The 12,026-nt window shown below is 37.8% G+C and overlaps 2 protein-coding genes and 2 non-coding genes across 9 annotated transcripts in view; 2 read left to right on the top strand and 2 right to left on the bottom strand.

Moving 5' to 3' along the window:
* sgsm1a (small G protein signaling modulator 1a) overlaps window positions 1–4,284 on the top strand; it is a 30,481-nt gene extending 26,197 nt beyond the window's left edge. For all 4 annotated transcript variants that reach the window (XM_037778309.1, XM_037778311.1, XM_037778310.1 and 1 more), the window contains 5 exons: window positions 290–372; window positions 505–614; window positions 757–853; window positions 1,262–1,429; window positions 2,581–4,284. In XM_037778309.1, the coding sequence (XP_037634237.1) occupies window positions 290–372; window positions 505–614; window positions 757–853; window positions 1,262–1,429; window positions 2,581–2,669 (547 nt within the window). In that variant the 3' untranslated portion in view covers window positions 2,670–4,284. The remainder of the gene's footprint in view (window positions 1–289; window positions 373–504; window positions 615–756; window positions 854–1,261; window positions 1,430–2,580) is intronic.
* Window positions 4,285–5,531: 1,247 nt separating this feature from the next.
* trnak-uuu lies at window positions 5,532–5,604 on the bottom strand. Its single transcript has one exon. It is a non-coding gene; the product is annotated as a tRNA-Lys (tRNA).
* A 1,201-nt stretch (window positions 5,605–6,805) lies between these two features.
* LOC119492807 (glutamyl-tRNA(Gln) amidotransferase subunit C, mitochondrial-like) lies at window positions 6,806–11,758 on the top strand. 3 transcript variants are annotated; one of them, XM_037777576.1, is made up of 6 exons: window positions 6,806–6,828; window positions 7,902–8,013; window positions 8,118–8,168; window positions 9,643–9,812; window positions 10,592–10,695; window positions 11,421–11,758. In XM_037777576.1, the coding sequence occupies exons 1-6, from the start codon at window positions 6,821–6,823 to the stop codon at window positions 11,480–11,482; spliced, it is 507 nt and encodes a 168-aa protein (XP_037633504.1). In that variant the 5' UTR covers window positions 6,806–6,820; the 3' UTR covers window positions 11,483–11,758. The 3 variants fall into 3 exon arrangements, with proteins under 3 accessions (XP_037633504.1, XP_037633503.1, XP_037633502.1); XM_037777575.1 differs by lacking the exon at window positions 6,806–6,828 and adding an exon at window positions 7,635–7,667; XM_037777574.1 differs by lacking the exon at window positions 6,806–6,828 and having other exon boundaries at window positions 7,680–8,013.
* On the bottom strand, window positions 7,360–7,432 carry trnak-uuu. The gene has a single exon. It is a non-coding gene; the product is annotated as a tRNA-Lys (tRNA).
* Window positions 11,759–12,026: the final 268 nt, after the last annotated feature.

Below are 12,026 nucleotides of genomic sequence, written 5' to 3'. Positions count from 1 at the left end.
CCCTAGTGCACCTCCACATATAGAAAGCACGACTGAAGGGCCAGCAATAATAGGAAAAATGAGTGCCCCTCTACCTCTATCTGAGACAAAAAAGTATTATCTTTACGCCTAGAGAAGCCTTATCATTTTGCACTTCAGAAGTTATTGCCTTGATAAATGATGAACATTATTTTGAAAAACGTATCTTCAGCATTGAAAGAGAAAAATGTGGAAATACCTCTAGATCCTGCGCAGCGTATGACTCAGAGTGTGAGTGTTAAGTTCACTTCTCTTGGTTGTGTATTTACAGCTATATCTGGAGGCACCTTGACATCGGTTACGTACAGGGCATGTGTGATCTGCTGGCTCCTCTTCTGGTCATTCTGGATGATGGTGAGTCAACACCGAATCACTTCTCTTCTCTGACATTCGGTGTATTTTTAACAGTTATTGATGGAACAACAGAGGACAGTTTGCCCACTCACTTTCTCAGCCCAGCTTCCTCTCTCTGTTTCCTCCTTTCAGAGGCCATGGCCTTCAGCTGCTTCACTGAGCTCATGAAGAGGATGAATCAAAACTTTCCACACGGCGGAGCTATGGATACTCACTTTGCCAACATGCGCTCTCTAATCCAGGTGACACAGTACCAGTAAAGTCTTTACACATACTGTAGCAGTCAGGTATCACTAAATCTGCTCATTTACCAACAACTTTTTCCTCCACAACCAGCCTCATTATTTACTTCCCTGAATCTCCTCTGATCCCCTCTCTGTGTAGATCCTGGATTCTGAGCTGTTTGAACTAATGCACCAGAACGGAGACTACACCCACTTCTACTTCTGCTACCGCTGGTTTCTCCTAGACTTCAAGCGAGGTAAAGTGACGGCATGGTGCGAAAGAGTTTGTGCCAATTAGACGAGTAGGAGATTCACTCCTCCTTAAGCCCTGCTGGTGGATAAGATGCCAAACCACTTGGCAGCTTGCTAACAAGACATTGAGTTATTAAAGCTCGGAAAGGATTTGGAAGTCAGTTTTGACTTTGACTCCCATTCCTGGGAGTTGAAATAATTACCATGAACTGCAGCTGCATAGATAGGTTTTTTATAATTAATCAACAATGGACTTGTTTTCTCACCCTGGGTATTTCTCCTCTCTCCCACTCCTGCAGACACCTGCTTCCACTCTTATCTCTCTCCACTGATAACTCCACTTCCTGCAAACTCTCCTCCCATCCGAGCCCTCAAACACAGACTCACGTTTCTTTATGTGATTTCTTTTCCAGAGCTGGTGTATGATGACGTGTTTGCAGTGTGGGAGACAATCTGGGCCGCCAAGTGTGTCTCCTCAAGTCACTTTGTCCTCTTCATCGCCCTGGCACTGGTGGAGATCTACAGGGACATAATCCTGGAGAACAACATGGACTTCACTGACATCATTAAGTTCTTCAATGGTAAAACAGCTGATGTTGTTCACATACACATTCACTCGTCCCTGTTAAGGGTAAACTCCACTGATTTCATACATTACAAATCAGCTAACTCACCATGGGGAGGACTGCTCGGCCTGCCAAAACAATTGTATAATGTCATCTGTGGATGTGAGGATTTTCCAGGCATGAGCAAGAGGAAACCTCTGGTGCAAAAAAGTAACTTTACAGCAGAAATAAACATGTTTACAGCCTGGTACAAAATACATTTTTGGTCTCTATAGCTAATATCCCTGTTCATAACAACTGTATGTGGGGTGAATTTTTATACAACTCACCCATTTAAATTATACTACGGCTTAAAGTTAGGCGTAATTGAGGGCGTGGCGCTTTGAGTGACGGGTGGGTGCCGTACCAGGTCGCTAGGTCTCCTCTACTGGGTCACCCGGGCCCACCTCAGCTCCACACCTCTTTGCCCATATTTGGATGGAGGGTGTTAGTCTGTGTTGTCCCTGCCAAGATGGTGACAGCCGGAGCCACCCACTTTGAGCTTCACAATGGCTCTTCAGAAACCTATGGGTGACGTCATGGAGACTACGTCCATATTTTATACAGTCTATGGGCATGACACGCAACAAAGATAAGCTATTAAGTTGTGTTGTGGGAATTGTATTTAATTGCTTGACTTATACGAGGGACTAAAAGTCAGAATACTGTATGTCGCCTTCTGTTGCATCGATTTTGTCCATTCTTTTTAGTATTATAAGCCTGACAATAGAACTGAGATGAAGTCGCGAGTGAGATTTGCCAAAGGAAGAAGTACCGATTGGGTTGGTTGTTTTTCCAACAAGGGAAACAGCCGTCAGTGAGCACAACACCTGACCTATTTCAATAAAAACCTGAAATGCAATTCAGAGGTCTGGAACCAGGCTACAACAAGAGCAATACTAAATAGCTAGAATACTACTTCAATTTTAATCCAATGGAACCTGATGCATCACTGTTACTGAATATCAAATTACAACCTATGATGAAATGATTTAAAACTAGCTGTGGCGCGTCTGTACAGATGTTCTCCAGACATTTAAGGAAATGAAATCATCTATTTGTGTGGTTTGAAGTAGCCAATGTTATTGTGAAGAAAAATCAAACTTGTGTGTTTCTTTGTCTTTCAGAAATGGCTGAGCACCACAACATAAAGAAGATTTTGACCATGGCCAGAGATCTGGTGTGCAAAGTGCAGATGCTGATAGAGAACAAGTGATTGTGCTCTTTGTCTTCTTTTTCCTTCCAAGTAAAGTGTGACCGGCTGTAGCAGCACAAGAGTAAAACAGACACACACACACACACACACACACACTACACACAAAGCCTTTACAAACACAGTTTGCTGCTATGAGCCTTATTGACTGTATCCACAATGTTGTTTGTGTTGTCAACAGATGTATGAGAATATTATGCTTCATATTTGTCAGTATGTTCAAGTGAAAACAAATGTATCTGAAAAAGCATTTCTTTAGTTTCTAAATATTTTTGTCAGAAGTCCCTGAAGTGTCAATGTTAATCCGAGTGCACTTCATATTTTTGAGATAATGATGGTTTTAGTTGCACATTTCAAACCAAAATGCAGAGCTGAATTCCACCAGAGACTATATTTATGAAAAAACACATTGTGATAATAGTTTATAATAATTATTTTAATAGTCAAAGTCTACAAGATTAAACTTTAAATATATTAGTAAGTTGTCTCCCTATTCCTATCCCTTAATGAAGGAAATAATGTCAGCAGACTTTTCATTTTCTTTAAACACAACACCCCAAAATTAAATTAATTTTTACTGATAACTGATTAAAAATTAGTTTCACACACAACATTAAGAATAATTTAGCTTTTAGCACCATGTCAGTGATTTAGCATCCAACAGTGTTTTTAATGTTTTAATTGAACTGCCTCGTCTGCCAAATAATGTCTTTATTTGTTACGTGTGAATTGTACTGTACTGAGAGAAAAATGTGTTTAACTTATGAGGATTATATTAGTAAAATCATAACCTAATATTTAAGTGACTTACGGATGTCTGGGTGGAGATTTATATAAAGCAACAAGCCTGATTTGATAGCCTCTTAAGTTATTTTCCATTATGCAGTGAACATTGTATATTTTGTAAATTGTGCCGTTTACTCATCTTGATTTTTGTCTTGTATTGTCTGGCGCCTGTTTGTTGAATAAAATGTTAATTTCAGCTTAAATATGATTATGAATTGGGAAGATCAGATGAGACAGTGAAAACATTTTGTCACAGCGACCAAATGAAAAGTTTTGTGGCGCCACATTATTCAGATACTTTAGTGTGAGAGTGGCTTAAACAGAGAGATGAAAATTAAGGTAGAGATGATGCTATGAGGGAAACTGTGTTGATGTTTTGGCAGATTTGGGGCTTGTGAGGACATACAATATATATGCTTTTAAGCCCGAAATTAATACTAATGTTGGCCTCAGTTACCAACATTTATGCTTGTCATTCATTGCCTAAAACTTCACTCAGTTGGTCTTCAAGTGTTGTTTCATGAATGTGTCGAGATGAATTGCTTTTAATATTGGTGTTTCTTTGTGAATGCTAACTGCTGTCGGAAAAACTATTTTTTAATTTATTGTAACATTTATTTAGTAAGTATTTATTTATTTATTCATTCATTAATTTTCTCATTCAGATGCTGCTTTGTTTGTAAAGCTGATATTTTTATTTTGTGGCCAGTTCTCTGTGTGTATTGTAAAACAATCAAATTACTACCAAGAGTTCATATATATAGTATATATTAAATGGTTTATGTTTTTATAATAAAACAATAAAAATGGAATTATCATTATTTTTCCAAAACATCTTGTAATGTGTATTTTACTCAATTTAATTGAACTAAGGTGAGAGTCAGAAATATATCACGAAGGTAGAGATTTGATAAACATCAAGAGATGACCAGAGACGACAATATAGGTCGGTTTTTCCACCTCTCAAGGTGTAAATATCTAAACAACCATTAGATGGATAGCTATGAAATTTGGTATAGACATCCATGTCCCCCAGAAGATGAATTAGAGATCTTTTTCATATTATTGAAAATAAGTTAAGTATCAATACATAAATAAATACAGAAATATAAGAACAAATGCTGATGCTTTGATTTCTGTCTTTATTTAGCTTATACTTAAAGGTCTAGTGCAGGGGTCAGCAACATGCGGCTCTTTAGCTCCTCTCCAGTGGCTCCCTGTAGATTTTTAAAACATTTGTGGAAATGAATAATGTAGGTCCATGGTACGACGGTACGACGGAGTATTAGGGCCACATTTAGGAAAAAGGATGAAGTCATAATATTGCGAGAATAAAGTTGTAGTATTATGAGAATAAAGTCTTAATATTACAAATAGTAATTTTACGTGTTATTTTCTTTTGATCTCGTAAACTTATCATTTTATTCTTGTAAATTACTGACTTTTTTCTCGTAATATTCCGACTTTTTTCACGTAAAGTTATGACTTTATTCCCGTAATATTAAGACTTTTTTTCACGTAAATTTATTACTTTATTCTCGTAATATTACAACTTTTTTCTCGTATACTTTTGATTTTATTTTCGTAATATTACGACTTTTTTTCTCGTAAACTTCTGACTTTATTCTCGTGATATTACAATTTTTTTCTCGTAATATTATGACTTTATTCTCAAAATCTCTGGGTTTTTTTCCCCCTAAATGTGGCTCTAATACTCCGTAGTACATTTGCACTTAGACTATAAGATGTGTTACCTTCATCACAATGCTCAAATGTTTTGTGGCTTCAGACAGATTTTTTTTATTTGCCTAAAATGGCTCTTTCGATAGTAAAGGTTGCTGACCTCTGGTCTAGTGTGTAGGATCTGATGGTATCTAGCGGTGAGGATGTATAAAGAGAACTGGATACAGCGTTGGAGGCTGGCTCACGTTTATTCCTATTGAAGTAGCTCAGTGGCGCATTCGTCTAATTCTTACAAACTGGTCCTTTAAATCAGTTTTCGTTCTCCGTAATTATCATGCAACAGTCGGTGCTTAGTTTACAGTCCCACACAGAGCTGCTAGCAACTAAAGCAACTACCGCCCGAACAGGGACTTGAACCCTGGACCCTCAGATTAAAAGTCTGATGCTCTACCGACTGAGCTATCCGGGCTCTGAGAGAGCGTCACCTTGGGGGAGGTCCGTAGAGAAATGACAACCTATCACAACTCGTAATCTCCATTTTTCTCCTAAATTGACAGCCAATCACTGTGGCTCTTTTCCATATTCTTCACAACCAATCAGCGTCGAGCATGTCTATTTTTGACAGAGCGGTCAATGAAAGGTTGACTACCACCCCTCTACGACCCCCCTACCACCTGGAGCTGGAGCTGGAGAAAGTCTGCTGACAAACTTGGCTACAGAGTTGGAATTTAATACGTCGAGATAACAAGGTGAAATGCCTGCAATTTGATTTTATTTGGACAGCTAGCTAGCTAGCTCAAATCAATTTATTAGAGAGAATAAACGAACATAACAAAGGGTTACCATGTTGTTTGTCTGCAGAAACTAGCTCACTAACTCTACCGACATCTCTTCACTGATTTTTAGAGTTTTGCATTGGTTGCACCTTTTGGTTGGTTACACCTGTTGGTTACACCTGTTGGTTACACCTGTTGGTTGGTTGCAACGGTTTGCTGGTTATACCGGTTTGTTGGTTACACCGGTTTGTTGGTAAAACCGGTTGGTTACACCGGTTTGTTGGTTACACCTGTTGGTTGGTTACACCGGTTTGCTGGTTATACCGGTTTGTTGGTTACACCGGTTTGTTGATAAAACCATTTGGTTACACCGGTTGGTTGGTTACACCGGTTGGTTGGTTGGTTACACCGGTTGGTTACACCGGTTGGTTACACCGGTTTGTTGGTTACACCGGTTTGTTGGTTGGTTACACCCGTTGGTTACACCTGTTGGTTACACCGGTTTGTTGGTTACACCGGTTTGTTGGTAACACTGGTTGGTTACACCGGTTGGTTGGTTACACCGGTTGGTTGGTTACACCGGTTGGTTGGTTACACCTGTTGGTTGGTTACACCTGTTGGTTACACCTGTTGGTTACACCTGTTGGTTACAACTGTTTATATCAATATTAGTTATCTATCATTGTAGGCCTCTGCTGTCACAATGTATGTCGATACAGAGCTTTCTGTTTATGCATCCATCATGATACAAAATCGGTTAAGCATCTCCAGGTACAGGGGTGGAGGAGAGTCAACCTGGCAGCTCTGTCAAAAAATGGACATGCTCGACGCTGATTGGTTGCGAAAAGTTGTAGAATTTTGGAAAAGGGTCCATTGTGATTGGTTGTCAATTTTTTTGAGAAAGATCGAATGAAAAGGTGTGATTGATAACAGTACTCAATTCAATTCAATTCAATTTGCTTTATTTGCATGACTGTCAGGTGAACAATATTGCCAAAGCATCAATTCAATAATAAATACAATTTTAAAAAAAGAACAAAATAAAAACAAAAACATATATATACATGTTACAATTCATTAAGCAAATTAGAATATATAGATATTTAGAAAAGAACATTGCATGTAAATGGAAGAAAACAAAGAAGTAATTAATGTTCGTTGTGTCAATAAAACAAACAAACAAATAAAAAACAATTAATAACAATATATTGCAATATCAAAGGATAAATGTATAAAACAACAACAACAACAAAAAAAATGAAGTAGAGGAATAAATAAAAGGCAGAGTGTGAGTTACATCTTTTATGTGTTGTTGTGGTTGTCTCTTGACTGTGACATGCACTGACATATCTTAGGCTGTGACATGCACTGACATATCCTGCAGATATGTACTCACTATTCACTAATACTCGCTAATACTCGCTATCACGGACGAAGAAAAATACTACCGCCCGAACAGGGACTTGAACCCTGGACCCTCAGATTAAAAGTCTGATGCTCTACCGACTGAGCTATCCGGGCGCTCTGGATCCAAGAGGCGACGTATTTCTATTAAAATAGTACAGTACACACTGTGACTGCATCGTCTGTACACAATGTTATCCGTGTATTTCAGTGACAGTATAATTTACAACATTTTTTACAACGGTTAAATGTTTAATAGAACAATATTCCTCCACATTTAAGACGCCACCACTTATATTTCAACCAAAACGAAGCAATCTGTTGTCTGTATGGCTCATAAGCGAAGAAGGAAGTAAGTGGAAGATAACCCTCTCGCTGCCTCTCGTCCTACCTCCTCTTTGGGCTAAAGTTACCTAGCTATGCATGCTAGTTTAGACCTCCAGCACTAATCTTCCTGCTTATTAAACACAATATAACCTGGTTTATAGCTAGCTATGTCAGTGTTTAGTCTCGCTGCTAAACGCACATGTCGTGGCGTGTCATTGAAACTCACTAGTCCTTCATTTAACCTGTTAATAAACAATAGATACTCAGTAATAAAGGTGGAGAACCTCCACAGAAGAAGAAGAAGCAGCTGCCTGCAGAGTTGCAACACACGTGCAACGCGTCTGTTGAGCTCTCAGCCACACAACTCCAAGGTAAGTTAAAGGTCAGTGAGTATTAGATGAATTGTTTATTCAGTATCCAATGCAGAACATTGTTACTTTGTCAGTGTTGTTTACCTGAGTGTCTCTGTTAACAGGTACCAGAGGCTCCAACATGGGAACAAGTACCAGAGGACCAACTTCCACCGGTAATCTCCTCATTGCTGTTCAATGTGAACGCAGTACTGTACTTGGGTTGTGTTAGGTGATGCTTGGTGACCTAATAAAGCCTTGAACTTCATGTTAGATTTGAGATATTTAGCTGAAAGCCTTGTTTTAATACAGGGGTCTGCAACCTGCAGCTCTTCAGCTCCTCTCCAGTGGCTCCCTGTGGATTTATAAACATGGAAATGAATAACTGTTTTTTTGTTTACATTTTCATTTTTATTAATCATTGTTGTAGGTCTATGGTACGACAGTACGACAGAGTATTAGGGCCACATTGAGGAAAAAAATAAATCTGAGATTTCGAGAATAAAGTCATAATATTATGATAATAAAGTCATAATATTATGATAATAAAGTCATAGGTTTACGAGAAAAAAAGTGGTAATATTATGAGAATAAAGTCATAATGTTATAAAGTAGTAATTTCACGTGTTATTTTCTTTTTTTCTTGTAAAATTATGACTTTGCTTTCGTAATATTATGACTTTTTTTCTCGTAAAGTTATGACTTTAATCTCGTTATATTACGACTTTTTTGCTCGTAAAGTTCCGACTTTATTCTCGTAATGTTACGACTTCTTTGCTCGTAAAGTTACGACTTTATTCTCGTAATATAACAACTTTTTTTCTCGTAAAGTTATGACTTTATACTCGTAATGTTACGACTTTTATTCTCGTAATATTATGACTTAATTCTGGAAATCTGTGATTTTTTTTCCCTCAACGTGGCGCTAATACTCCGTAGTACATTTGCACTTTGGACCTCACTGCATTAGACTTATATACTATATACTTAGACTATAAACTGTGTTACCTTAATCACAATGCTCAAATGTTTTGCGGCTCCAGACAGATTGTTTTTTTTTTGTTTGCCTAAAATGGCTCTTTTGATAGTAAAGGTTGCTGACCCCCGTCTTAAACTATAGTCAGGTGCAATAGGTACATTGAAACAGGTTTTGCTTGCTGTAATCATTCCCCCTGTTCACACTGGCCACTAAAAGATCCCTTCCTAATTATTATTCAGTGTAATTGATGAGGGACTAAATCCACAGTCCTCGCTGCATACAAAAATGTATTCAGTGTAACTAACATGAGGCTTCAGCAGTTGTGAGTTTGACAAATCAAGTGGATATCTGCCAAAGTTACAGTGCTTTTAGTACCAAATTATTTGTGTTTCCACAGACAACATTTGTTGTTGAGCTGCAGCAGAGGATTGGTAACACAGGGAGGGAGTTTCTTGTTTTGTTTTGAGGGACATCAAGATAAAATCACACAATGATATCAACAAAACAAAACAGCAAACATTACCAAAAACTAAAGGTCAAACTATGAGGCATAAGTCATGATTGTATTTGCTGATTAGAAGTTATTAGTGGATGTAATGACTTTATTCAGTGGTGATGGTGAAAAGAAACTGTCACATGCATTTCTAAGCAACACACCATTGATTTTGCAGCCTGCCCATATCCCAGCTGACCTGGTGGACAAACTGGAGCGACTGGCCTTGGTTGATTTCCGCACCAAAGAGGGACTGGCCTGTTTGGAGAAAGCAATACGATTTGCAGATCAGCTTCATGTTGTAGACACGTCAGGGGTTGAACCAATGGATTCAGTTCTGGAGGACAGGTATGATACAGACAGTTATCTAATACAGTGTATTTGCATGTGGGCCTTTTCATCACAGTTATGACACATATAAAACAGCCAACCCGATCTCATGGGAAGCTGTATAAATAGCACGACATTACAAGGACATTCTGAGTGTCATGAGAACGCAGTTTAGCATTTTCACGTGTCATTTGCACGCCTCTTTTTGCGTGTCATTTAACAACGCGATGCATCAAAACTACAGTAATGGCCGGACTGTTTAGGCAACAAAACCACTTAGTTAGGTTTAGGTAAAACATCATGGTTGGGCTTAAAATAAGTATGTAAACTAAGTAAAATACATACAGAAACAATCTAACATAAGTACGAAAAACACGTCATTAACGTAACTTCAAAATAACTCAAAACTTTAGGCCACAAACACCGATCTCCTGGTTGAAAGTCTTGTGTTTTTTGGACCCATCCACTTCACCTCTCCTCCCACCCACCATAAGCCGTCTTTCTCACTTTTTATTCTACGTCACTAACTCTGACTGTAGCATATTTACACGGATGTGTTTACATTGCAGTCAATACAGACTACATGGCGTACAAATGACACGCCAACAGGCAAGAACGGTGTTCTAATTGCACATGAAATTACTTGCAAATTACAGTGTCATTCATACGCCTCTTAGTGCGACCGGGCTGAAAATAGCATAACACATGCAACACCAACTGTAGCTCAATTTTAAACTCTTGTGAAGCCTGTTGTATGAATATGGTTATGTTTTGTCCATGCACAATCGGACAATCAGGTCATTAAACCTGAGGGACGATGCGGTGATGGAGGGAGACTGTGTTGAAGAACTGCTTCAGCTCTCCAAAAACACAGTTGAAGAATATTTTGTGGCACCACCAGGTAAGAAAAAGTACATGAATACATTTTTACATTATATATGTACTGTATAATATATACCGTCCTCAACCAAAGAAATTCAACTAACACTCATGACTTTGTCGACTAATCGATTCGTTGATTTAATTAACAGATCTGTAAAACTGAGTTTCTCCACAAAGAATCACACAAAAGCACCACTTTAAGTCTTGTGTTTACCAGAGATGTACTCGGAAATATACTTGGAAATAAGTCATTCAGCATGAAAAAAGCATAAAAAACTACTAATCAACTAAAGAAATCTTAGTTGATTAAGACCAAAACAATTAATCGACTAACATTAGTGTTGATTTTATGATTGGTTTTACGTTATTGAGACAATAAATGAATACAATTGCACAATGACTGTCTATGCCTCCCTGGCTTCTGACTTACAACTGTGTACTATACATGCTCTTTCATACATATTTATACTAGTGTCTTAACTGTATATATCTCACCTGCAGTATTCGTATTTATACTGCTGTCTGTACTTATACCTGCACTTTATATATTGTTAACTCCTGCTCATGTTCATACTGCTCATACTGTATATATCTGTATTCATATCTACCCTTTACTATTTATTCTATATATTCCCAATACATTACTCTGATCTCAAATTAAATATGACGGTGTACCATTTTCATCCTGTTTTGTTTTTTTGTAAATGTGAAGATCCTTAACTAATATTTATTTTCCCACCACAGGAAATATTCCTCTACCAAAGAGAGAGGAGAGGGCCACCATGCTGAAACACTCAGAGTTATGATATTTATTAAAACATTGTGTAAAATAAAAACCTGCTGTTCATGCAATTAGATTTGTTATTTTTCAGTTTCATTTGACACCTGTGGTATGGTAAAGTCTTCTTTTGTTTTCAGTATCATTTCATCAAAATTGTGAGTGAGCAGTGAGTTGGCAGCCTGAGGCCATTCAGTGCAATGACAGTGCATTGTTTTTATTTGTGATTTACATAATGATCTTCATGTGTCCTGATTTCATTCTGTGTTGTTTGACCTTAATTAAAAACCAGTTCTTACTTGTCTCTCTTTTTCTGTTTTGTTTCCATAGAAAACTTTTTTGAAGTACAAGTGGCTTAAAATAGACTATGACGTCATTGTCAGGCACACCTTTTCTGATGAAATGATTTTATATTTCCTTGTTAAAGGTAGACGGTCTGGATTTCAGGCCATCGAAAAGTTCCCTGTAAATCTCCAATTGCCTGTGAGTCATACTAACAGCAGTTGCCCCACTAGTTTGATAAAACTGGATAATTAAGTGGTAAATCCATAAGTGTGACTTGAGGCTGTTAG

This window comes from Sebastes umbrosus, chromosome 8, assembly GCF_015220745.1.
Source record: "Sebastes umbrosus isolate fSebUmb1 chromosome 8, fSebUmb1.pri, whole genome shotgun sequence".
NCBI lineage: Eukaryota > Metazoa > Chordata > Actinopteri > Perciformes > Sebastidae > Sebastes > Sebastes umbrosus.
This window is presented reverse-complemented; position numbering and strand designations above follow the sequence as displayed.